We start from the raw sequence: 27,184 nt of genomic DNA, 5'->3' as shown, positions 1-27,184 counted from the left end.
TCATGCCTCCTATACCTTAGCAGTAAGAAACAAAAAAAAAACAAACCCTGTGAAAATTCTTATGACCTTCAAATATGAATTTGAGGGGAAAAAATGTTTCTGGAATATAGAAGTACTTGAATTATCTAGTTTGATTTCCTTCCTTAAAGTTCTGTGAAACTACTCTTTGTGTTCATGGAGGAACATTAAAAATGAAACGGCTCTGGTCTTCTGTATTAAAGCTGTGTTAAAAAAGCTTTTTCTTGGGCTGCACAGCTGTAAAGAACTTCTCAAGAGAAAATTGATGGCTTTTACATGACACAACTTGAGTGTCTAATCTTAATTCAGTGGTGTGAAAAGCATGTTAATAGCTAGGCTGTAGTCTTTTACAGTATTGTTGGAACTCCCAAAAGAAACTTAACTTGGTAGAGTTTGTTTGAAGTATTATCTGTCTGTCACCATGATCAGAAATGCTCTTAAGCATATGCTATGCCTCCATGAAAGAGTGTTGATCGTAACAAATGCCCACTTTGTAAATGGAGTAATAAGCTAAAATGTGTAAAGAATCACAGGATGGTTTGGGTTGGAAGGGATCTTAAAACTCATCTAGTTCCAGTCTGCTGTCACAGGCAGGGGCAACTTCCACTAGAGCAGGTTGCTCCAACTCCTGTCCAGCCTGGCCTTGAACACTGCCAAGGACAGGGCAGCCACAGGTTCTCTGGGCACCCTGTGCCGTCACCTCAGCACCCTTGCAGGGTAGAACTTCCTCCTAAGAGCTCATCTCAGTCTCCCCTCTGGCAGGTTAAAGCCATTCCTCTTGTCCTGTCCCTACAGGCCCTTGTCCCAAGCCCCTCTTCAGGTTTCCTGCAGCCCCTTTAGGCACTGGAGCTGCTCTAAGGTCTCCCCTTCAGGAGCCTTCTCTTCTCCAGGCTGACCAACCCAGCTCTCTCAGCCTTTCTGTAGAGTGGAGCTGCCCCAGCCCTTGCAGCATCTCCATGGCCTGCTGCTCATGTTCTGGGGTGCAGCCCAGCACACGGGGGGTTCTGGGCTCAAGTGCATGTGGCCGAGTCATTGGAAGCTCATCAGCCAAACCCCCAAACTCTTTCTCAGGGCTTCACCATCTGGTCTCCCTCTGCTTGTGTTTGTGTTTGGAATTCCTCTGACCCATATGCAGGACCTTGCATTTGTCTTTGTTGAACTCCATGAGATTCATATGGTCTTACCTCTCTAGCCTGTCCAGGTTCCTCTGGAGCCCACCTCTTCCCTTCAGCCAGTCAATAGCACCATACAGCTCAGTGTCAACAGCAAATGTGCTGACTGTGCACTTGATCCCACTGTTCATGTTGCTGAAAAAGATGTTAAACAGTGCTGGTCTCAACCCCAACCTGTGAGGAACGTCACTTGTCACTGGTCTCCACTTGAACATCGAGCCCTTGACTACCTTATCCTCTGAGTGGCCCATCCATCAAATTGGAGTGTCTCTCCAATTTAGAGACAAGGCAATAAGTGGAGTCCAGGTAGGTTGTGTTAGTTGCTCTTCCCTTGTCCACAAATGCCATAACCCTTTCATAGAAGGCCACCAAATTGGTCATGTGTGATTTGTAGGTCAGATTAGCTGTGTTTTCATGCATGTGGTGGTTGCCTTAAAGGGAATATACAGTCAGCTTCAGGAGAAAATGCTGCAGAAGCCATTGTTCAGTAAAACTCACTCATGTAAGACTTCTTCCAAAAACGTGTAAGATTTTTGCATTGATGGACAAAACTTACTTTTTTATACTCTTACATATTTTATAGAAGATAAGTATACCTATGTAAGATACTTATATCTTTTATACTCTTGTAACTTTTTTTATACTCTTCATTTTTAATGAAGGTGTTAATTTAAAATCTTGCTGACTCTGGTAGTGAAGCCAGCCTGTGTCTTCTAATAAAACAAAATCCATCTTCTAACGAAATGCTAATTTGTGGGGTTTCAGCATAAAATGTTAGCTGTTTCAAGGCGTGATTGACTGCACATTTCACCTTGATTAACTTGCAGGAATGCACAGAAGGTAGCAGGCAGGGTAAGAGGCAGTATTTTGCAGTACATGCTATTTCCTTAATCTCAGTGTAAAGGATTATTTTATTCATATGCATGCTGATTATGGAATCCAGAATCATGCTTACTGCCTGCCCCTGAAATAAAGGAGGTGATGTTGCTATCAAGCTTAAGCTGTCAAAGCAGGTAACATGAACTTCTCAGTAAATTCTTGAATTTCAGTATTGTCTTTTAACACAGTTTCTTATGTGGCATGACTATAAAGCTCTTAAAGTACTTCAAGCTGTTTTTTTTATGAATACTGAAACACTTAGTTTTCTTCACCCTGTTTGACTGTGAGACTAGGGAAAATTGGCGGGGGATTGCCAGGTGGAAACTAGCCTTCTCCAGCAGCTTGCAAACTGAATGGTGTTCTGTTTCTCTCTCCTCTTTTCTTGTATTGTGCTGTTGAGAGAAGCTGCTGGGATGAAATTAAGGTGACATCTGCTGTTGGCCTCTTCTTGAAGTGAACCACTCAACACCTCATGAGATGCTGCTTTCACTGATAGTTGCATCTGTGGTGTACTTATACATGAGGTATTGGGGGAATACCAGACTGCTGGGATAGCTCCCTGATAGCTACTTGATAGAAGCATCACTATTCCCAGACTGGCTGTCTAGAAATGTTGAAATAGGATAAACCTCATCCCATCAGCAATAAGGAAAGGTTGTGCCTCTTGAGAGTACTGACATAGTATTTTAGATGGTGGTCTTGATTTGCCTGAGTAATGTGGCCCTTGAAAAGGCTGCTTGCTCCTGCTGTCTAGTAATGGCACAAGAAGTTCTGGACAGGCTGGATGGATGGGCTGTGGGTGATCGTACAAGGTTAAACAAGGCAAAGTGTCAAGTCACTTGAGCCACAACAACCCCATGCAGTGCTCCAGGCTTGGAGAAGAGTGGCTGGAAAGCTGCTCATGGAAAAGGACCTGGGGGTGCTGATTGACAGAGCTGAACATGAGCAGCTTGAGCCCAGGCAGCCAAGAATGCCAGCAGCATCTTGGCTTGTGTCAGCAATAGTGTGGCCACAGGGCCAGGGCAGTGATCATCCGCCCTGTACTGGGCACTGATGAGGCTGTACCTCAAATCCTGTTCAGTGCTGGCCCCCTCACTGCAAGAGAGACATTGATGTGCTAGAGTGGATCCAGAGAAGGGCAGTGGAGCTGGTGCAGGGCCTGGAGCACCAGTGTGATGGGGAGTGGCTGCGGGACCTGGAGTGGTTTCGTCTGGAGAAGAGAAGGCTGAGGGGGGACCTTATTGCTCTCTACAATGAGACAATGAGCTGTCCTTCCAAGTCAGTAGCTACCAGAAAGGAGGTTGTAGTGATGTGGAGTCAGTATCTTCTCCCCAGTAGCAAGTGGTAGGACAAGATGTCATGGCCTTGAGCTGCACCAGGGGAGGTTTAGACAAGGTATCAGGAGAAATCCTTTCCTGACAGGGTTTTGAAGCCCTGAAACAGGCTGTGCAGGACAGCAGAGGACTGTATCATCCCTGGTGGTATTTAAAACTGTGTAGGTGAAGCCCTTAATGGTATGGCTTAGTGGAGTCCTTGGTAGTGCTGGGCAACGACTGGACTTGATGATCTTATAGGTTTTTTCCAACGCCAATGATTACATGATGTGAAGTTCAGTTTTCATCTGGCTCAATTCCCTGATCAGTCTTTCTGTAAAATCAGTTAGAATCGTAGAATAGTTAGAGTTGGAAAGGACCTTAAGATCATCTAGTTCCAACCCCATTGCCATGGGCAGGGACACCTCACACTAAACCATATCACCCAAGGCTCTGTCCAACCTGGCCTTGAACACCACCAGGGATGGAGCATTCACAACCTCCCTGGGCAACCCATTCCAGTGCCTCACCACCCTTGCAGTAAAGAACTCCATCCTTATCCAAGCTGAACTTCCCCTGTTTAAGATTTAACCCATTACCCCTTGTCCTGTCACTACAGTCCCTAGTGAAGAGTCCTTCTCCAGCATCCTTGTAGGCCCCCTTCAGATAACTGGAAGGCTGCTATGAAGTCTCCACGCAGCCTTCTCTTCTCCAGGCTGAACAGCCCCAACTTTCTCAGCCTGTCTTCATATGGGAGGTGTTCCAGTCCCCTGATATCCTTGTGGCCCTCCTCTGGACTTGTTCCAACAGATCCATGTCCTTTTTATGTTGAGGACACCAGAACTGTACACAATACTCCAAGTGAAGTCTCATGAGAGCAAAATAAAGGGGCAGGATCACTTCTCTCAACATTAAGGAGAAAACAGGGAGAAAGCAGCAAGGGGCACAGGGGGAGTTCTGACTTTTGGTGTCTGACTGCATGGTTGTGTTACAGCTTCAGCTGACATCCCATTTATGTTGGAATACATGGCTGTAAACATTGCAATAGTATAGTAAGGGTTAGGGAAGGTAAACCCCAAACATTGCGCTGTCAGATTTATTCCTTCTGAAATCAACGCCCAACGCTTTAAATATTTTGCATTGGACTACGATTTAAAAATTAACAATGCACTTCTAAGCTGTTTCAGAAGTATCTTTTATCATGCCAGATGTCTGCTAATGCCTGCCTCCTCTGTTAAGGTCTTAATCTGCCAGTCCTTGAATGTGGAGCTGGTATGGTGCAGCAGTATAGATTAAAGTTGGATGTTCCTTAATCTTTAAAACGTCATCTCCTGGTTATAGTGGAAATGTCACACAGAAATAGGAAGGTAGATGGCTTAGAAGAGTTCTGGATAATTTTATGCCTCTGAAGAGAGCTCTCACAAAAATTTAAGATCATGTGCCTGTGCCAAATTACTTGTTTGTAGTAATGGGGACAGAAAATCACCTCCTTCTCTGAGTTTGCTTTTTAATTTATTTTGTTTTTAAATGAGAATATTTCTGTTTATCGACTTCATAGATCAATCCTCAGTCTTCCACAACAAACTCTGATAAAGTAAATAGTATTGTTTTGTTTTGAAGAGATCTTTGTGTTCCACAATAGCAGAATGTAGTATGAAAAGGACAAGAAGCTTACTGTGACTCTCTGGAAGAATTAATTATGTTGGTTAAACAGTTTTTTGGTGTGATATGTACCTCTTAAAAACTGTGCACCTTGTTTTGCCATCCTTTTAGGAATGAGAACTGATGTGCCTGTCTCTGTTCGAGCATGTGTTCAACAGACTGCCCAAAATGAAAAATTAGCTAGGCAGTACTTAAACACTTCCTTATTTCTTAAAATGTGTTGGAAAAGTGGTGATAATACTGATTAATTTGGTTTTTCTTTATTTAATGGAGTGGAATATTTTGTGTTAGAGCTTATATTTCTACCTGTGAATTTAAAGTAGCACTGCCTGGGTTGCATTAAGGTTTTGTTGCTCTGGCTTGAGAGTGGGGACAATTAGAAGTCTATTAGAAGTTTATTAAATATAATTTAATAAAACCAAACTCAACTTTCAGCCTGGAAACTTTGTTTCTGTGTTTTAAACTAACTATACTTTTGCGCTGGGAGAGGGTATAGGATAGTACCCGAGATAACAAGTGTGAAACTAGAATGGTGGAAGCTCAGGTGCTTCACTGTGGTCCTCAGAATGTTCTGCTCAGGGTACCGTTTGTTCACTTGTGCTTATTTCTTTTTTTATAGAATATGGTATCAAGTTTTCGTGTTTCTGAACTACAAGTATTGTTGGGGTTTGCTGGACGTAATAAAAGTGGGCGGAAACATGACCTCCTGATGAGAGCACTGCACTTACTGAAGAGCGGCTGCAGCCCAGCAGTTCAGATAAAAATCAAAGAACTCTACAGACGTAGGTACCCAAGGATAATTGAAGGTCTTCCGGATTCATCGACTATAAGACCTGCTGTTTTCAGTCTGGATAGCAGTCCCTCTGTCGAGCCTGACCTGGGTGCTGCTGGCATTCACCCCCTCCCTTCTACTTCAGTCACATCTCAGTCTCCTTCCTCATCTGTCAGTTCTGTGCTCCTCCGAAACACTAAATCCCACATGCAGCGGCCATCCCCTCCGATTCCACCTGTTCATCCCGATGTCCAGCTGAAAAGCCTACCTTTTTATGATGTGCTTGATGTGCTCATAAAACCTACAAGTCTGGGTAAGTGTTTATTGGCTCTGTGTGTTGCTTAATTAATGGAATAGGTCTTGCTTGTGACAGCACTAACTCCAGACTTCAATGGCTTTTGCAGCTGCGGATAAGGGGAAATTCCCTTCTCCTCTTTAGCCTTACTTTCTCTTCAACACTTGTTCCTGAAAGTGCCAAGCCATGCTTCAGAAAATTGTGTCCTCTTTTCTAAATATTAGATGATTAAAGATCTTTGTCTTTTTTAATATTAAGTAATAGAGGAGGATAGTTTAGTTAGAAGGGACCTACAATGGTTATCTAACCGACTAAAGAGTATAAGTTAAGGGCACTGTTCAAATGCCTCTTAAACACTGACATGCTTGCAGCATTGACTGTCTCTAGGAAACCTGTTCCAGTGTTAGACCACCCTTTCAGTAAAGATGCTTTGTCATATCTAGCCTTAACCTGCACTTTTGGCTGAAAGATCTGGACCTTAAGTTTCTGCCTGGTACAAGCAAGGAACAGCTCTGTCAGGGCCAAAAGGAAAAGGATTTCAGTAATTACTAGTAATTAACAAATTGCAATAACATATTGAGAACAAGTTCTGTGGTTTGTTAATGTAGTATCTGCAGATACTGCATGCACATTACATGCAGGTCACGGTGACAGTTCTGCAGGTTCTGGTGTGTGGCACTGAAATAGTGCAGTGAAGTTTAGTACCTTGCTCATATTAGCACAGGCTGGAAGTTTCTCAGCCTACAGTTTGTTGCTGTACTGTTTGCTAAAATGGAGAGGGGACCTTTGTCTTCTGAATAAACAGGGATCTCAGTTTAGCTTTCTTAAAATGCTTCACTCAAACATAATTCTTCAGAATTATGTTTTGTCTTGAAATTCAACCTTTCTTACATTCTGTGGTTGCCTAACTATTTAGTAATGTAGTTTAGAAACACTTCAGCATTTTGTAAGCTGTCTTCATTCTTTTAAACATTTTAATTTCTTACCTGATAGTCTTTTAGCTGTGATTTGTACCTCTGTGGGGTATACTCTGATCATTGGTCACCCCCTAGTACCTAAGCAGCAAACATTACTAGCATTACTTACAATGCCTGCTGTCAATTCTGCTTGTGAGTAGTGACACCCTGTTAAGTGTTTGTATTGTACCTGTGTATCGGTACAATCACTGCTTTGGTGTTGGACAGCTCATGCTGCCACAAGCTTTAGAAAGATAATGTGTCAGTGTCACAGTGCCCTGGCTAACTCCTGCTTGCGTTCGCTGTGCGCAGTAGCTGAGTATCTGAATTAGCCTCCTGAATTACTCTGTGCTGTGGGACAGCTGCTGGCTTATAATTAACTGAACTGGTTGCCGGCCACGTAGTCACTCCATTCCATATAATGCAGCATATGCCACACATTATATTTCTGCTATGTGCTGTGCAGTTACATTTTGTTTCCTGGTCAATGATTTGTAGAGGTGGTTAGAAATCTCTCTACCAGCTGTTTTCCTAACTTTGGAAATCATTTGAAAAGGGTAATTTCCTTTTCTGAGAGAAGACTTCCTTGGGAGTATCACCATGTTATAACGTGTCTTGAGAAAGTTTCAGAAACCAAATAGGTAGATCAGAGAGCTAGGAGTGTGGTCTGCTTCACTGCAACTCTTTAAAAGGGATGAGTGTAGCTGTTCTTTAACATCAGAACACAAGAGCAGGCGTAGGTGTGGGGTTTAGTTTTAACCCACACTTGATTCAATAACAATATTTCCATGATCTTTTTTAGAATCATAGAATCATTAGAACAGTTAGGTTGGAAAGGACCTTAAGATCATCAAGTTCCAACCCCCCTGCCAACACCTCGCTCTAAACCGTATCACCCAAGGCTTCATCCAACCTGGCCTTGAACACTGCCAGGGATGGAGCATTCACAACCGCCCTGGGCAACCCATTCCAGTGCCTCACCACTTTTACAGGAAAGAATTTCCTCCTTATATCCAATCTGAACTTCCCCTGTTTAAGTTTTAACCCATGTGCTCAAGTAATATTTTAAAATATAAAATGCTCTGTGTGTGTGCCTGTGCACAATGTTGCTGTTTTGAATTGTTTGAGGAACTTCATGTGTATTTCTGCACCTGGGTCCTGTTTCATGTTTGTGTTCCTTTTGTGTGTGTGTTCTGGGCGTAGAGACCTTGTTTTCAAAATGTCACAGTGTACAGGGCAGTCTGGCTCTTCCAAATGTTCCTGGCTTAGTTGTGCTATTCTTGTGTTCATCCTTCTTGCTGGTTACTTTAAACTGTTGGACAAATCCAGTCTGCCTATATTTCAGGTCAAGATTTCTAACTTCTTGAGTCGGAGCAAAGTAGAAAAGTAACATCTGCATCCTGTGGACTCTTTAATACTAAAGTATTTCTGCCTCCCATCAATGACAGACAAGTAGGATTCTGATATAAAAATTGTATTTAATTTTTTTTTTTATTGCCAATGTTTCTGAGGGGTAAGTCCCAGACATGAAGTCTAGCTGGCTTCTCTGGCAATAGGGGTTGTGCTCTTCCCCTTCCTCCCCAAATGCTTTACTGATTCTGAATTGAGTAATTTTCCAGCTGTTCATTTGTAAGTTGTGGTGCACATTCCTGTAGTACATAAAAACAAACATCTTATGTTTTGTCAGGTATTCAGTATTACATTTGTTGCGTGTTTGTTTGAACCTTTCTCCTTGGGGAAAAGGGATTATAATGTGGCTTGCCAAACTGCTTTAGTACTGAAGTGTAATGTGATATTAAGCCACCTGAATATGGTTGAATGAATGAATTATTTGTTCCGTTGCTTTCCTCTTGACAGTTACATGCAGTTTAACCACAATTTGATTGTATTAAGTGACTTACGCCTTGTTCCAGAAGAGAACTCAATTGCAGATCCTGTTTTAATTAATGACTTTAATCACCATGCTTAAATCTCTCCTGTCTTTTTTGTGTTTTCTAGTACACAGCAGTATTCAGAGGTTCCAAGAGAAGTTTTTTATCTTTGCTTTAACACCTCAGCAGGTCAGAGAGATCTGTCTTTCCAGGTAAGTAAGAGTGTGTCATGGTGAGGAAAAAGTGTGGATTTTTGGTCCATTAATGCATCACATAAGCTCAGACATACAGTAATAAAGTCGGTATAACTTTGGAGAGGATTATATGTTCTGTTTTCATTAGGAACTACTGTACACAGAGTTTATGTGCATCAGGGAGAAATCCTATGCCATTAAAGAGATAGCAATTACTTGGTTCCAAATAATATTGTGACTGTTTAGAGGGGTGGTAAGCTTTTCTTCCCTGCATGCTTCCTGGCTGCAGGAATGGAACACTACTTTTATCTTTTATCCTGTGTTTCATGTTGTTGCAAGACCTATGGTGTAAGACAAGAGAATTCAAAGAGTATTTTGTTCTCTGTCAACATCATATTTTATTGTTGCTATAAACTCTTGACAGTGGGTGCTGATCCTGAAGTTCTGCTGAAATTGCAGTAGCTAAGCAGAGGTGCTTATAACACATCTGTAACAGATTGCTTATAAGGTCTGTTCACAGCTTAATAAAAGAATAAAAGCAAAGTCTAGTGATGTTGGGGCAGGTGTGCCAGTTCTTTTTGCGTACAGCTGGAATGTAACTTTTACCGTCTAAATAGGTACTTCTCTTTGTCACAGGGACTTCATGCCAGGGGGCAGGAGAGATTACACAGTCCAAGTTCAGCTAAGGTATTCTTTTCATAGTGCTCCCTTAATTATAATTAGCTAATGTAACAGAAGTCTAGATGTTTGTGTGGGTGTATCAATGTGGTGACACTTGAAAATGATGTTTTCTTTTTTGGGATGTAGGTTTTGTCTAGCAGAGACAAGCTGCCCTCAAGAAGATAATTACCCTAGTAGTTTGTGTATTAAAGTAAATGGGAAGCTGTTTCCATTGCTGGTAAGCTTGTTTGTATGTACTTGTGGCTGCTTTGTGACCTGTGGTGTATGTATTTTGCTAAAACAATCAAGCTGTTTATTGTTATCACACAAATTTCTTAAGTTACTAATGTTAGGCATATGCTGTGTGAGATAGACATTACTATTATTAATCTTGCTACAGCCACTACAGAGGTTGTGTTTTAGCCACCAACAGCAAACATCATCTGTTGCAGTTAACACAACAAAATAAGTCAAAAAGAAATCAGTATCTGCATGGGGGTCCTCATCATAAGTCTTGACTTGACTGGTAGGAGACGGTGATGATTGGCTTGAGTTCCTCCTCGTTATGAGGGAATGGTATCACCCTCTTGGGTACGTGTTTCTATGCTGCTCTGCGTCTGGTTAGAGCGGAATTCATTGTTGGGGTGAAGAACAGACACATCTGATGGTTCCTAGTATATGATGGTTCTGGAACAGAGCAGTGTTGATAGTCCTATGCTTCAGTGTTATCTGATGTTGTAAAAGTATGTGGGCAGGGTCACCTCAAGGCCTGAATATTATAGAAAAAGGGAAAAACACTCTCAGTTTTCTTAGAAGATCTCTGAAATGGGTATCTCTACAATGGAACAGAGAAACTTACATGACTCATTCTGGAAGCTATAGAAAATGGAAGTAGTAGTAGTACAGAGGCTTCTTTTCAGCACTGGATTTTGAAAAATGCTGTATAAGGAAAGGAGGTGTGACAGACTCTTTTTTCCAAATGTTTATCACCTTCTTGGTGTCAGATGTGTTGTCCTGTACCATGACATATGCAACCAGGGCTGCTTTTTTTGCCTCTACTCAGCTTAAGTGAGACTCTGTAGCTTCTCTTCCCCCTACTTCAACAATTGCATCACTATTCTTCCATCTGTCTTCAGTGTGTAAAAGGATTTCTTTTCAATGTTTTCGGGTGAATATTTCCTGCAAATGCCAGTTACATTCTCTGTGATAAAATCGAGGATTTTCTCCTTCTTCAAATTCTCTTCCTTTAAGCTACCCACCAAGAAGAATTGGGTCTGATGTTATCTTGTGGACATCAGTATCTTCTGGTTCTCAATCTTGCTAAGAAAGTTTACACCCTCTATGCATAACATATGTCAGTCATAGCAAAAATAGATTGTAATTGTGGATTGTTGCTTTGCTTTTGATATAAATCCTATAAGTTCTTCTTGCACATTGTAAGATGATTCTTTAATCTGTCAGAGAGAAACTTCAGGTGAGAGTGAATAAATGACAGTTGTCTTAGTAACTTCGTTTCCTCTCATTCACTGTGAGCTGAATGTCAAATGTGGTCTCAGTCTTAGTGCTCCTGCAAACTTTTTTTTTTTTTTGGTAGATTTGGTCGATGTCTGCATCCCTCTTGTGTTTCCTTTTTGTTGCAGAAAATGTAAGGTAACTTCTTTGCCTCAAAGACCACTATTGTCCAGCTCGGTAGTGTTGGTGTTAGGTAATTAATCAGTGCTGCCAACCTCAATTGCCAACTTACACAATTCTGAAGTTAAGAACTGCTCTGTTTTAACAGTAACTGTTCTGTACTTACATGAGTAAGTACTGTTCCCTGATATAGCATTTCATGCCACTGCAGGTGTCTGCATATTATTCTTTGTCATCTTGTTGGCTGCAATATGTACCAGAAACTTCAGTGAAATGCTGCCAGCACTGCTTCAGGTTGTACCAACCCATGTTAACATGGTGTTTTCTTGTATTCCTGCAACTGTCTGTTTCCTCCGTTTTCAGTGTTGGTTCTGATTTAAAAGGAGTAAATGCAGAACCTTACCTGCTGGTGTCTTGGCAAGTAACAAGGATTTTACACATAATGCACTACAGCAGGTGGTTCTCCTGCCTTCTTTTGTAGGCAGGACAAAATGTTCAAGTTCAAAAAGGTAAATTGCTTTTCTTTTCAGGTGGCTTCCACAGACCACTGTACATCTCTTTCAAAGGACAGAATCAAATATGTCAGGGCAGGTTGGAAAAGGCCAAGTAAGAGAGCAGTTCTGCTTCCTGTTGAACAATTTTCCTGGTTGTAGCAGATTCCACCTGCTTTGACTGATGGTTCTTAACAAGAAGCGAGGGAGACTTGAAGACTCAGATAATGTTGCCACTTGCTAGCCACTAGAATTGGCAGTCTGATTAAACAGTGCTGGTTGTGATAGGCAGGTAAAGTGCTGTTTACTTAAGTCTTGGAAGGCTAGAAAGGGAACGTTTAAAGTGTTTTAGGAGTATGGGATTGAGTCTGATCGCAGGGTCATTGCTCTGTGGAAGAGCACATCAGAAGCTTGACTGAAATGAAGCATGTGTGCAGCAGAATCTTGTCTCTAAAAAAGAAGAAATACAAGAGAACTTGCATCCTTCCTTTCTTGAAAGTAACACAGCTTCATTTGAGGTTGGAGACCAGCAGGTTTATTGTGGCTGGTACAGTATATGTGGAATTAATCTCGTAATTGCAGGGATGGTGTGTTTGTCCAGTTGAGCTCATTATGAAGTCACCATAGTAAGGAAAGGCCTTCTGTAGCAAAACATTTGGGATATATAGTCTATAAATGGCTGCAGCTGTTCTGTTTGATTAAAGAAATGGCAAATCAGTCTTTCTTTTAAGTCCCCATATATCTGCTCCCTCTGTTCTGCAATAAAGCATACACAGCAAGGTTCCTCATAACTCCTGGTCACTTTTCTGGGGTGAGGACCATTTTGGAGAGCGTCCTTCAGCAATTGCTGTCTGCTGCTCTGGCCTCGCAGACCTGCCTGTAGAAGCTCCATGACCCAGTGCTGTTACTGCAAGGAACAGTTCTGCCTAACATTAGTAAAGGGGAGTGGGGAGGCACAGCCAGGGCTTGGTTGTCAGGTGAGACGTGGATTTGGAAACCTAGGAAATTATGACCGCTGTCATCCTCCTTGGATTAAAAGCAGTGATCGTCCTTTGGTACAATTGGTTGAGGGACCACAGAGGCTGCTTATTTCTGTTTATTTCCAGACTGAGCATCTCTCAGAGTAACTCATTTTTTCCAAGCACCAGGCTGTGTGTGTTTCTCTGGGCAAAAGAAATGTATGTGTGTGTGTTTTCTGGCACATCCCTACTGGGAGAGTTTCTTGTATGGAAAAATTTGTCTTGAACTAAATGAGATCTGGCAGTCAGTTCTGTCAGAGACAAAGGGCTGCAATCTTCTGGTGGCATCCTTATGGTGAAGGATGGGTTGTTGAGGAGTGGACTGCAGGCTGGCTGTGCGAGCTCAGAACAGATTCGCAGATTTCGTGCTGCAGACTGGATTGTTTGCAGCATGAGATGAATAAGCTGTGTGCTCCGTCACAGCGCACGAGTACTTCCTGTCTGTGATATGCTGGAGAGTGTGTGCTTGCCTAGAAGCAAAGGGAACCGACTGGCTCCTGATCCTTGAGGGTCCCTTACAACCTGGTATTCTATGATTCTGTTCTGTGATTTGATCTGCAAGCATCGTAAAGGAAATAAAACTTCAGAAGTCATCCAGGTTCTGAAATTCATCATCAAAGCTGAGCAAACAGTATCTAGTTTATTTGGTTCGTGGAGACAACAGCTAAGCCTATTAGCTCTTAGAGCTGATGTAGAGCTCTTCTTCAGGGGCTTTGGTAGAGCACAGCCTATCACTACTGAAGCTAGGTGTAGCTGGTGCAAAGCACACATTGAGATGTGGAGCTCTTGGAACAAGACTTTGTTTCTTAAATAATTGAAGTGTTTACTAGGTGTGAAACTACATTAACTCCTCATTACTTGCTATATTTGTCACTAAAGGCTGTGTTCTTGAGTTGTTCTCTTGCAGTGGGGTGGAGAAAAAAAAAGGACAGAAAGCATCAACATTACTTTTCATGCTTCTAGTAAACTTACACCTGGCCATAAATTGCATTCTCTCCCACTTTTTTAGCATGTCCCTAAAACCACTTTAGAACAAAACAATGCTTTAAAATTGTGGTTGACTTGTTGGCATTAAGACTTCAAAGGCTGGGATTTCTCAGAGTAAGTGTTGAATTTGGACTCGAGCCTAGAGAGCCTCTAGGTTTACTTGCTTCCCATAGATCTGTTTAAAACTAACAAGCCTGCTTCATCAGGTTGCAGAGTACAGTGGGGGAAACTTGGGAACTCTTATTGTCTGTCCTGTTCTTTCCACAGGGGTATGCTCCACCACCAAAAAATGGGATTGAACAGAAGCGACCTGGACGTCCCTTGAACATAACATCTCTAGTTAGGCTGTCATCAGCTGTGCCAAACCAGATTTCCATTTCCTGGGCTTCTGAAATTGGGAAGGTAAACTGTGTGTTCTGTAGGATGTGGGAAGTTGTCTGAATAACCTCATTTAATAATAACCTGAGAAAGAATGCTCAGTATTGCTGGCCAGGTGTACACCAGCAAGTGTTTAGTATTAGGTGGCTGAACTTACAGTAAGTGCCAAGAAAGATCTGCTCTCAAAGTATGGTAGTTTATAGTAACATATATAAGATTCACGTATGCATGGCAACGACCTCCTTATGGAATACACATTAGAAAGCCAGCTGTTAGGGGCTGCCTGAAATGTGTGTCAAAACTATCTGAAACTACTTGTGGCATGAACAGTACAAAACAGTTCAGACATGACAAAATAACAAAAGGAAAACCTGCTTTCCTCCTTGTAGCCTCACAGTGTAAAAAATGGCTCTGAGCAACTTGGTTTAAGCGGTTGGAACTGGATGAGCTTTAAGGTCCTTTCCAACCCAAACCAGTCTGGGATTCTGTATTTTAAGGCACGTTTCACAATATCTGTCCATTAAAAAGCCAAAGAAAGAAGGCTTTTTAAACTGCAGATGTGCCAAGGCCGTGAGAGTGGAAACGTGCATTTGTTTTTGAGGGTTTTGTATTTTCTAACCAAGTAATAATAAGTAGTTTCACTGAAGCAATTTTTATTTCATAGGAAGAACTGCTCAATGGATATTTCCATCTCTGTTCTTCTGAGATTCCTTTTTTTTTTTTTTTTTTTGTACATGAAAATGGTTTCTCTCTGAGTCAGTTTAAAATTCAGCTTGCAAATACACCAAAAAAGGGGTGGAATTTACAGGCAGGAAGGGTTTCCTGGGGAGGTGCCAAGCTGTTTCTGGGCTTGACGGGTTTCAGACATGCTTTGTTGGACCCTACTTGTGGAGGTGTGTGTTTCTAAAGGAGGATGTTTGAGCAGTGTGTTCTTTAAGAAATGACCATACATCATGTGTGTTCTTTCCAATGAGAGTATTCTGGAAGTTTGGGTGACCTGAGGGAGAAGTAACTCAGTGTGGGGAGGGATGCAGAGTTGGAGGGGGGAAAAATGAAAATCGAAGCTTCTTCATAATTGAGTTTTAAACTTCATGGAAAGCTGCAGTGAGGGGAAGCATAGTGCACTTGAGGTGGCAGGAGATAAAGGTGATGGTGACTGAAACATACCTGTTGCTTCCTAGTGCCTACAGTCATTAGTCATAATTGAAAAGGGATTAGCCTTCAAAACGACTGTGTGTCTGTTTAGAAATCCCCCTATGGATTTAATAAGGAAAGGAAGGGAGAATGTGAAGAATTTCTGAATTCTTCCTAGGTTTGGGTAGCTGTTGCAGCAGCCATTTCAGCTGTTGGTAAGTCAAAAACTACACAGCTCTGTCTCTTGACGAGTGTAAATCCATCTGCATTCAGTTATCAAAGCAGTTTACTACTTTTTTCTTCAAAATCAAAGCCTGTGTACTGGAGACACGCCACATTTCAAAGTGACACTCCAGTATAAGCTTTTATACACTAAATACAATTTAAAAAAGAAACTGGAGAGAAAGCTAATGTTCAGGAAACAAGTGAAGGGCAATGCTGACAGCAAAGGTTTTATTTCTCAGAGGTGGAGGGATAGATCTATGCCATTGTTTTCCAGTCATAAAGCACAAGGATCTGGAAATGACAGCAGTGTTGTGTGTGGTCTTGGCCTGTCCTGCTGATCCCTGCTTTCTTTCTCCCCTCTATATTCCAAAACATACTGTCATGGAAGGAGATGAATTGGAGGTTGTCCCTACATCTCCCCTTGCACTGAGAGGTAGAGTGAGTTCTTTGGGTTGTTGGTGCCCTGCTCTAAGTATTAGAACTCACAAGGGAGTTGTCATGATTCGTCCTCATAAATAAAACCCCCAGGAACAGTTTGGAGTGGGCTTGTGGATGTGGTGTTGTCTGATAGTGGAGGGTTTCTGATCAAAGGAGGCATTAACCCCACAGAGGTGGTCAGCCTTGAGCAGATAGAATTCTTTCTGTGGGCAATAAACAGTGCAATGTATGGTCATTCTTTAAGGGGAGGGGGGAATTATCGGTTTGTTTTAGTGGTTTCCCATGCATTTAGATTACTTTATTGGCTCATCTGGGTAAGAGCTTGTTTTCCTGTGGGTGGTAAAGGAGGAGTAGGGTGGTACCAGAAAATATTGGAGCCATACAAAGATGGCTGGCAGGGAGTGATAATAAGAGATCACAGGTTGTGTTTGTTATACTGATGAAAACCATTATTATTTTGCAGCAGTGGGACTTGAAGAATTTTCACTAGTGACCTTGAAGGGAGACTAAACAAAAGAAGCTGGCAAGTGGTGTGAATTAGGGAAGAGAAGTGAATGCTAGGGAATGTAGCCAGCCTAGGAGGAGTGGGTATGGAGTAATGAGGCTTGACTTAACAGTGCAGAGCAAGCTGAGGAACAGGTACAAAGAAGTTGGTGCAGCTGCGTGCCATTTGAAGGTGTTGGGGTTGTACCTGAAAGACCATTCATCTTTTGTCACTTTGAGCTCCCAGATTGACACTGAAAAAAGGGAAGGATTTAGGAGACATGTGTGAGAAGTTCTCAAAGGCTGTATGCATGGGCAGGTGTGTTCCACTCTAAATCATCTTTCCAAGAAAAGAGCCCAGACTGGATCAACAGGAGAGTTCTAGCAGAGTATTGGACTCTTTCACAGTACCGAAGTCATCCTTTAAGGCTTTCATAACTGTGAAGCCCAAAATGGGCAAGTTTTTGTTTTTACTGTATGCTACAACTAGTGTAAACAGTGATCTGTTGTCATGGTGAAAGTACTGTATGAAACCAATATTTAATCTTTCATCACTCTCTTTGTAGAATTACTCCATGTCTGTGTATCTTGTCCGTCAGCTCACTTCAGCGATGCTCTTGCAGAGACTAAAAATTAAAGGCATCAGGAACCCTGATCATTCCAGAGCACTAAGTAAGTCATGCTAATTTGCCTGTCTGTACTTTGTGAGGGTGGTTGGTGGGTCTTTAACTGTTAATCCTTAGCGGATTTGCAGCATTCTGAAAGAAGTCCATGCCTGGAGTATCAAACTTCTCTGTGCTATTGCTGGGGCATTATGCACCTTTTCAGTGAGGGTACCTGTGCTGGTTGGGAGCACTTCTAAAGATCCTGTCCAAAATGTTCTTACTGGAATTCTATGAGCAGCCCTTATTGGGGTGGGTTGTGAGGTGCAGGCAGATGTTCTAAACTCTCTTCACTTGCATGTTTTGCTGATTTGTCCCTCACTCACTGATGATAGTTTTATTCATCTTTGTATGCTGGGCTGAGTTTGCTCTACTAACCATTGTGGCTGTTAATGCATCTGCTGCACATCAAACAATCTTGCAATGAACAGTGTTTGCCAGTTGCTTATAAATAGTGAAACTGTTGGTAGTTTGATATTGCTATGAACTAGTTTTCTAGGTGCTAAATTTTTTTAGATAGCTGGAAATAAAGTACAAGTATTGGCAAATCAAGATTAGCAGTTTAAACAATGTCTGTGTTGTAACTTCTTTAATAGTTAAAGAAAAACTAACTGCGGATCCTGATAGTGAGATTGCCACCACCAGTCTGCGTGTGTCTCTGATGTGTCCTGTAAGTATGGCTGGAAGTTAACCATATGCAGATCTGTATTTTCATCTTTCTAAAAGCAGACCCACTCATTTTGTATACTGATTCATTTATATAAAGTAGTGGGGAGAAGAGTGCATCTATAAGCACCTGATTATAGCAGTGATCAAACAAGTGAATGGAGCCGGTGTAATACAGTTAGAATCAAATTGCTTCTCGTGTGTAATGAGGCCTTTAGAAGGCATAATCTTGCATATTGAGGTGCTGAGACTTAATTGGGTAGGGTGACAATAATTAAAGGATTTGGTGATAAATAAAACTTCTGATAGCCTCATCTTGGTGGTATTGCTTATACTGTCAGCTGCTATGACAGACAAAATGATCACTGTGTAACAGGTAATGCTGCCTTGGGGTTTCTCTTCTTGGATAATAACTGGCCTTGTGTTTGTGACTGGTCTGTTAAACTAAATGTTAAAATGGGTATTTTGCCATTCTAATGTAACCTGAATTCAAACTCCCCTTTTAAATAGTTGGCTAAAAAATGGCAAAAGTGAGAACGTTGGTAGGTCTTTTTATTTCCAGGATTCAGTTTTTATTCACATTAGTTATTGGAAGGTCATTAGTTATTAGCAGATTCATTAGAAATGTTTCTGGCTGTTTTCAGTTCAGTGAAGACTTTGAGGATGGCTTTACTGTTTAAGAACAATGAAGGGTGGATTTGCGTGCAGTGTCCTTAGCACTGGGCACCTCTATGGAGAGATGAGACACACTTCACTGATTGCCTATAAAAGGGGCCTATTAAGAAAGATGGGGAGAGACTTTTTAGCAGGGCCTGTTGTGATAGAGTGAGGGGTGATGGGTTTAAAGTAAAAGAGGGAGATTCAGGCTGGATGTGAAGAAAAAATTCTTTACTGTGAGGGTGGTGAGGCACTGGTATGGGTTGCCCAGAGGCGGTAAATGTTCCAGCCCTGGAGACATTCAGTGCCAGGTTGGACAGGGCTTGGAGCAACCTAGCTGAAGATGTTTCTGCTCGTTGCAGAGATGTTAGGCTAGGTGACCTATGAAGGTCTCTTTCAATCCAAACTATTCTATGATTCTGTGCCTCTGACTTTGTTAGCCATTCAGATCTACTTCACTGCCTTCTGTTCTGACATTCTTTAAATGCCTCTCCTGCAGCTGGGAAAAATGAGACTGACAATCCCATGCCGGGCTGTTACTTGCACTCATCTGCAATGTTTTGATGCTGCTCTTTATCTTCAAATGAATGAGAAGAAGCCCACCTGGATCTGCCCTGTCTGTGACAAAAAGGCAGCCTACGAGAGCCTGATCTTGGATGGGTAAGAGACTGGGCTTGGAGATTACACAGTTAATTTTTTTACATTCTGTATGTGATAGCTACTTTTGCAGCTTTTGTGAGTTTTGGCCATTTCATACCATTTTTTTTTTTCATCAAAATACTTTGGACTGGGAGGGATCATTAAACTATGTTTCTATTCCCATGTAACAAACTACAGAAATTCATCTCCAGACTGCATCATCAAACTCCTGATCCTCCAGATCCTGTATTTCTTCTGGAGAAACCCAAATGTGACATCTAAGGGTTGATCTCCCTTTTACATAACCATTACTTTTAAGCTGTTAACTTTAAATTTTAATTTAAACCCATAAACAAGTGTCAAACTTGATTCACAGGATGGTGACTTCTGCTTTTGTATGAATTCTGTGAATTGCAGTAATGTCAGAGTGGAATATGGGTAGGTCAGGTTGCTCTTCCAGGCTTTGTCTGTGACACCTGTAATTCCAAGCTTTCAGATGAGATTAACTAGGGACAAAGTACATGCAGTGGGCTGAAGGTGTGATCATAATTAGCTTTTCAAATGTGTCTCCTTCTCACTTATGATAAAAAAACTCACCTGAGTCAAAAATAAAACCATTCACCTTTTATATTTCAGGCTCTTCATGGAAATCCTTAATGAATGTTCTGATGTGGATGAGATTAAATTCCAGGAAGATGGTTCTTGGTGCCCCATGAGGCCAAAGACAGATGCTGTGAAAGTCTCAGGTCCACAGTGCACTAACATAGACAGTATGTACATCTGGTGACTGTATGTACTGACAAAAGTCCTGGAGCCTTAATTGTGTCCTGTATAATTCTTACGGATATTGGCATTTTTTTGTGGAGGGCTTAATACGTCTTGCCATTGAAATGAAGAAAGGGCTGCTTCTCAAACAGTGTGCATTTTGGGTCTTTGCTCTTCATAATAGCTGTTAAGAGAACAGAAGGTTTCTTATTTAAGGTCCTTACACTGATAAAGGAAGACTACAGTTTGTGCTTTAATAATCTCAGCATGGTACAGAATACTAATAAAACAGTTCCTGGGCCATAACATTCTCTGCAGTAGCCAGGAAGATGAGCTAAAACAGGATTTGCATTCCTGGTCTGTTGCAGATAGAAATTGCTAATGTCAACAGCCTTTAAAACAATAGTGATACTTTATTTTCTCATTTAGGTCCCAGCGTTGTTAGCAAACAGTGTTCTGTGACAATGGCCAGTGAGGCAAACAAGAAGCAAGCTGATGTTATTGACTTGACAAAAGAAAGCTCTTCTGATGAGGACGATACTCCTCCCAAAAGGAAGTGCGTTTATAAGTCTGGAACACGTGGAAGCCAAGCCAGAGGGTTTGTCAATTTTAAAGTTAGTTGTTATTCTGTAATGTCTCAGATAAACTGATGCATAGCAGGTGGACTTGTAATCTCTGTTCGGGATCCAGCTCCACACTTCCAGAGGAGAATTTCTAGGCCTGTCCTTGTAGAAGATACAGTACCTTTGATACAGTACCTTTGTACAGGTGAAACACTATTAAATAGTTGTGCATCTCACAAGACTTGCGCTGACTATTGCTGTGTTTGCAGGGATATTTCTCCCTAGAAAAAGAGATTCTCCTGAGAAAGCAGATTATGCCAAGTGGAGGAGTTTTGTGCATTCTTGCTAAGTTAGTGTCATCATAAAAGCTTTTCTTTTGCTGTCTGTTACACCCTTGAATCTGCTGTGGTGCCCAGGAAACGAGGCTGCATTGCGTGTTTCATCCATCCTGTTGGTCTTGGAAGGGAGGCGCTTTGCTGTTTTAAATTAAGACAAGTTTTTCCTCCATCTCTCTGTTAAAATCTGGTACGTTGTGGATACTGTTGGCTGTGGTTATCAGTCAGTCCTGCATCTCGGCACAGTCAACAGCTTCAAGTCCCCTGTCAACTGATCCATCTTTGTAGATGTGCCAAACTTCAGTGTCAGGTATAACCAGCTTCTTTACTGTTGTGCTGCCCTCTGTCTTGTCGCAGTCTGTGCAACTTGGATGCAGTTATTTTGTGGCTTCCATAACATTCTTGCTCTTGGCCTTCTGGGTGCAGGAGACCTGCAGGGAGAGAGGGGCACTGGTTAGGCTCACCAGCAGTCGCTGCTCCGTGAGGTGGTGCTAGTCATGGCTTAGTGTTGCTGCCTGCATGAGGTGTGTGTCTGTGTCTCTCAGCATAGTGGCTTACATCTTGTACTAAAATAACAGTAATAAAACCCAAACCCCTTCTGTTTTGCTAGCTCTGGAAGTAATTAGTAGGTGTGCTGTGTTTCTAGTCTGCAGGAATGTGTGGTCTTTGGTGAGCAAATAGCTGGTCATCATCAACAACTTTCAGCAGTGATACTGACTGACATGCTGTTGCTTTTTGTGAGGATTGTGGAGTAGTCCTTCTGCAAAAGACTTTATTTTCTAAGAACAAAATAGCTACAAACACATCTCTTAATGAAGTTTCAGAAGGCACCAAGACTTCCTTCCATGCTCCCGTGTTTGAGATGGCTACCTGCAACCATAATTGTAGGAGGACTGAGTTTTCTTGTCTCTCTGTGACCTATGTATTTTCCTTGCTGTTTGGGTATGGAAATGGCATGTTTTCATTCTTCAAGTCAAAGCCAGGCTTTTGGGGAATAGATTACCTCCTGTGAACAGGGTTGCCTGAATGTTGGTTCTGGCAAAACTGTGGGATGCATTCCTGTAGGCAGAAGCAATGTAGGCTGAAGTGTAAGAGGTGCTTGAGAAGGAGGGTCTGAAATCCAAGCTTCTGCAGTCAGCAGCAGCATAAATGTACCAGTGCAGCAGTGTGGGAAGGAGAATGTGAGTAATACTCATGGCTAGAGTGGAGCAGCCAGGAGTGGGACTTTGGGTGTTTCTACCTGACTTGGAGCTTATGAAATAACTCTATGCATGTGGCTGAATGAGTGTTGTGTTATCTTTAACAGTGCTGCAAAGTAACTGGGCTGAAGGTGGGGATGCAGAAGGGTTTAAACTGGTTGCAAGCACCTGGAGAGCTGAACTTAGCTTGGGCTTAGCCTCTGAGTAAAGGTGGGTTTGGTGGTTAACTCTCATCTGTGCTCCAGGGGCTGAACAATGCTCAGTCATGCCCTTGGTGGGATGGGATAGCACCAAGCAACACTTTTAGGGAAAAATTCAGATGAGAAGTCTTCTGCTGGCTCTGCCTACCTCCAAATCCCTCTGAGGGTGCTCCTCAGATACAGAATACCCAGTTCTGTGTCTGAATGGTAGACTCCTATACATGACTCCAGCACTGTACTTTGTTTTAATGCCAACTTGCTCTTATGTCACAGCTGCTGTTGAGAGCCAAGATACGGTCATGTTATTATGAAGACTGTTATGAAAAAGGAAATTAGAGTGGAATACTGTGTAGTGAGTAGCCGTACTATAGCTGTGTTATCACAGAGTGATCTTGTGAGTAAGAGCGTGTGCTTTCTGCTCTGTAACTAACGGCCAGGTTGTTTGTAATTTCCCATGCTGTTTAAAACAGGGTGCTCATGTACCAGCCATCTACAGTCAGAGTGCCCAGTGTGACAACGGTCAATGCTGCTGCTATTCCTCCTTCATTAACAGACTGTCCAGTACCATTCCATCATCCACGAATTTCCAATATTTCATCAGATCTGCCAAGTAGGTGGTGGCTGTTTCTAATGTTTGAGTTTGTGGGGTGGGTGGAAATTGGAGAATTAATATTTATTGGTTTCTTCTTTAATGGAACAAGAGAATATGCAGTATTGTGCAGATGTGATACGTAAGACAGTCCAGTAGAGGCTGTTTTTTCCAGTTTCAGATTGCACTTGGCAACATTGATACGAAAAACATTACTTCTGGGGTACAAATTGGCGCTGTGGAACAGCAGCCAGAAATGCTCTTGCTGTATTCAGTTAGACTTTGAGTAAACATCCTGTTATTACGTACTGTAGATGAAAGGGAGAGTAGGTGCTTATTTAAGTCGCAGACGTGTGATGGCACTGACTCATCCCAATTCTAGACATACGAGATAGTTCTGTTAACTGATTCTAATGGTGCTGTCTAGACTGTATGAAAAAGGTTAAGGTGAGCTACAATATGTAAGCTGACCTCTATTGACTTTCTTTATCTAGACAAACCTAAATGCCTATGATGTATTCTTCAACACTGCTGCTAAATATCAGACAAGGTGGGGATACTGATTGTTTTCTATCCTGGCTCTTTGAAAAGAACACTGTATATAAGGGACTCTGGGGGTTCTCTTTGCTGGCTGTATGAACCCAGAGCCGAGGAAATGGTGACTTGTGGTGACAGGTGTCACGTTGGCCTCCTGTACTTCCCTTTCTTCCCTTCATTGCCTGTCTCCATTTCTCCCTGCAACATCTCTGGGTTTTTTCCTCTTCTTTCAGCACCAGTTTGGCAATGGGATGGATATCATTCCCCTTGTTTCTCTGTCCATTTTGGTTCCCTTACTGCTCCCTCCCTCCACTTCTCCCTTTAAGAATTCGTCCATCTTCCCAAATTGCGGAGTAAGCTGAGAGAATGGGAGTCTACAACTGTTGCCCATCTCTGTCAATTGAAACTAGAATGTACAAGAATAAAAGAAGCTGCCAATTCTCCAAAAGTAGCTGAGCTTAAACCTCCTTTATGATTTTTTTTTTTCTCTAATGGAGAAGGAGAGATGCCACTCGTCTGAACAGATTTGGAGGTGAAGGGAGAGGGAGGGAGTAAGTTTCCCATGTCTTTCTGTTGACATAGCAAACACAAGGCCAATATTTAGAAATAAAACAACAACAAAAAAAAAGGCTGTAATTTCTCATTGATTTAGTAATTTTAAACATCTTGCCCTAAATGCTTACACGCTAATGGTGTATAAAATGGACGCTAGTTGTCACTGCTCTTGGAGGATATACCTTGAACTACTTGTAGTTTCCTCTTCTTCATTCCTTTTATTTGTCTAGACACAAAACGGGGATGATATTAGAAATGTTTCCTTATTGGCTGCCCGTGGGTGGAGGAAGAGACCTGCTGCTTGTTTTTGGACTTGTGCATGTTGTGACTTTACTTCATTCCAGCATCCTTAATGTGATGACACTCTTCATGTCCCAGTTTGGCCAAGTCAGGTACAATATGCAGTGAAACTTGCATTATGAACCAACAGCTCCAAATGGCAACCTCCATCTAAGCAACCACATTGAACCACCCTGCAATATCCAGTGAATAATACATCATTATGTCATTCTCATTCTTAAAAAGAGCCACTTTGTACTAGATTACTCGTTTTGCTGCTGCCTGAAGTAGTCGTTGAGAGTGGTGTCACAGTGGTATATCCATATAGAAACTGTAACAAAATCTGTTCTATGATCACAAAGAATAGAAAGTTCCTTAAATTTGTGGTATATAAATAAAAGACTCATCCACTTATTATCCTTCTCTTCTTTCTAGGTTTGGATTTTCTTTCGCTTATCCCAGTAGATTCTCAGGTATGTTTCTGAACTGCTGGGGGTTTAATTTCTGTTTTTTGTGACATACTGCTCAAGTAATTCTCAGGGTACAGTTGCTGTCCATACCATGTTTGAGACCACTTGCCTAGACCTAACCACAACCCAGGACAATCCAAGAGGTGGTAATGAGAACACATCATAGGAGGATTCTGTTTAGCTGTAGTATGATTAAATCCAGACATCAAAACTCTGATAGTTAGCCCTTCTAGAGTGGAAACTAATTTGAATACACCCATCACATACTCTTAATTCCTACTGTGCATCTGTAGGCCAGACGGAGCCTGCAGGTATACTTTACCAGTTGTTAATTTTGATAACAGTAGGAGATGAGGTTCTAAAGAAAATGTCTTCATTAATTTGATGGGCACATGACTGCAAACTTTTATAACAATCCCTGTATTTAACACTCAAACCCAGTCTTTTGGCTTTGGATCTGAAGCAGACCTTCTGCTTTATCTTTGTCCCTAGAACACAACAACAGTAGGACTTTCCTGTAGGGTTGACTTTCTGGTGCCTTATAAACAAAGGCTGAACTTCCTCCTTCCCACTTAACTGCATCTTGCAATGCTCTGTGCCTCACCTTGAGATCTGAACTGCCAAATGTGGGAGTAACACGTGGGAGGCTGGAAGCAGGTATGCTGCCATAAAGTGTCCACTTTGGACAGTTCAAACCGTTCAGGCTCAGTTCCATGCATATGCCCACAGTTGGCACCCACAGGGTAAGAGAAAGTGAGATGTGACAAGCCTGTGTGTGCGCATGCAGGGGGTGCCTTACCCTGCCCTCCTCTTTGACAACTGGCAGCCTTGTGTTTCTGAGTGCTCAGAATGTTCAGCTGTGCTTTCAGGAGGCTTGTTTTCCACCTCAGGGACGTTAAACCAATTTAGTAATCTTTCTGAATCAGACTTGATCAGGGCTCATTTATCACAACTAAAATGTTTAGAGACCTGAACATATCATCATGGCATAGACTTTGAAAATGCAGCTGCTGCCCTGAGGGGAAGGAAATTACTCTGACCTCCACTGAAGTAGCAAAAAGCACTCTGCTGCCTTTCATAATGAAAGGAGCAGGCACAGGTGGTTGTGCCCAGTAGCTGTGGGCAGAGAACATTTTCCAAATAATAGTTTTCTTTTCTTGTGGATGTGGCAGTGTTTTTTTAACATGCTAGTAAGTGCTCAAGCTAGCCAGTTAGTAAGGGAAAACCAAAAAGAGGAGGAAGAGGGAGAAGTCATGGCCACAGTCTGCTTGCTCACTTGCTGGTTTTGCAGAACTCTGGTTCTTGCTGTGCATGTGTTATGTAATGCATTTTATGCCTGTTGTAGGGAAGATGTATCTTTTAGAGCATGCGTTTCCCTAGTGCAGTTGGTACCCTAATTCTTCATTGCTTGTTTCAAGCAGTACTGTCGTCCTATGTTTTTGGATAGTCTTTCCTCAACCTTAACAAGTAGCACACCTGGCAGCATCATCACGTCGACCAGTCACGACGAGAGCAGCACACATGTTAGCTCCTCCAGCAGGAGCGAGGCAGGAGTGATAACGAGTGCTCCTGACATCATCTCGCTGGACTGAGGCAAGGGACAGCATGCTGGACTGTGGGATGCATTGCACAGAGCTGCTGCTGCTCTCTCTCTGGAACTTCAGCACCTGGCAAGTTACTCTGATATTTATTGAAAGGATTTGCCTTGTGGGGAATGGAATAAATTCACCTACATTAGGACCATAAGTGATAGATCTTTTTTTAGTTTTCCTGTTGCCCATTGAATAGTTGGTATAGAAAAGGTACCTTCTGATCATGCTTTCATGCTTTTGGCTTGTTCTGGGGAAACTGATGACTTGTTGCTGGGTGGATTTAACAAATGTTTTTCAATTTTGTTGTAAAACACAGCAATAATGTAAAAACAAACTTTTTTAAATATATATATATATATATATGAAAAGGCACTTAACCACTCTGTAACAACCACCATGACCTGGACTTAGGTGCACAAGTGTATGTGTTAGTGACTTTTTAGTATTTTCACTGGGCCCTGTAATGAATTTCAAGACAATGGAGCTCTGTGAAATAGCCATGCCTTGAATTGTATGTCTCTTGTTCCTGGCTTCCCCCTTAACTTGGGGATATAGGGGAAGCCTCTGTAAATGAGACTTGTTTCTCCTTTTTGCTCCTGATTTCATGTTTTTCATAAAAGTAATAAAATCCTAAACTGTGGCTTCCTCTTGTACTGTTCTTTTGGCTGGGGAGGGGATAGATTATCTGTGCAAACTCTGCTTTATGTCACCTCTGCAGTGCACTGTCAGAATTGGGCCACCTCCCCACCACCAAAATCTCCAAACTGTATACCTTTGAGCTATAGTTGAATTTCTGGCTTGATAAGTTTAAGAGGTGATAGTGAAAAAAAAAAAAAAAACAAACAAACCCAAAACACAAAAACCCACCTTTAAACTCCATTTTAGATTATGAGGTCC

At 41.9% G+C, this 27,184-nt stretch overlaps 1 protein-coding gene across 5 annotated transcripts in view; it reads left to right on the top strand.

Moving 5' to 3' along the window:
* Nucleotides 1–26,927, top strand: part of PIAS2 (protein inhibitor of activated STAT 2) — a 33,209-nt gene extending 6,282 nt beyond the window's left edge. Inside the window, exons 2-14 of one of the 5 annotated variants that reach the window (XR_009726809.1) lie at nucleotides 5,664–6,129; nucleotides 9,066–9,150; nucleotides 9,769–9,819; nucleotides 9,940–10,030; nucleotides 14,189–14,323; nucleotides 17,146–17,251; nucleotides 17,838–17,911; nucleotides 19,064–19,224; nucleotides 19,840–19,973; nucleotides 20,398–20,566; nucleotides 22,736–22,875; nucleotides 24,177–24,698; nucleotides 26,117–26,227. Coding sequence is in view for 4 of the 5 variants with exons in the window: in XM_061362279.1 (XP_061218263.1) it covers nucleotides 5,664–6,129; nucleotides 9,066–9,150; nucleotides 9,769–9,819; nucleotides 9,940–10,030; nucleotides 14,189–14,323; nucleotides 17,146–17,251; nucleotides 17,838–17,911; nucleotides 19,064–19,224; nucleotides 19,840–19,973; nucleotides 20,398–20,566; nucleotides 22,736–22,875; nucleotides 24,661–24,698; nucleotides 26,117–26,287 (1,821 nt within the window). In the remaining variant the exon portion in view is untranslated. Of the gene's footprint in view, nucleotides 1–5,663; nucleotides 6,130–9,065; nucleotides 9,151–9,768; nucleotides 9,820–9,939; nucleotides 10,031–14,188; nucleotides 14,324–17,145; nucleotides 17,252–17,837; nucleotides 17,912–19,063; nucleotides 19,225–19,839; nucleotides 19,974–20,397; nucleotides 20,567–22,735; nucleotides 22,876–23,348; nucleotides 23,397–24,176; nucleotides 24,699–26,116 lie in introns of those variants that run through there. The other 4 variants (XM_061362280.1, XM_061362279.1, XM_061362281.1 and 1 more) reach the window with 4 other exon arrangements.
* Nucleotides 26,928–27,184: the final 257 nt, after the last annotated feature.

The sequence above is a fragment of the Neopsephotus bourkii genome, unplaced genomic scaffold, assembly GCF_033783945.1.
Source record: "Neopsephotus bourkii isolate Nb327-2 ecotype Australia unplaced genomic scaffold, CSIRO-AGI_Nbou_v1 NB_1113, whole genome shotgun sequence".
NCBI classification, from domain to species: domain Eukaryota; kingdom Metazoa; phylum Chordata; class Aves; order Psittaciformes; family Psittacidae; genus Neopsephotus; species Neopsephotus bourkii.
The sequence above is the reverse complement of the archived record's forward strand: the minus strand, read 5'-3'. Positions and strand labels throughout refer to the sequence as shown.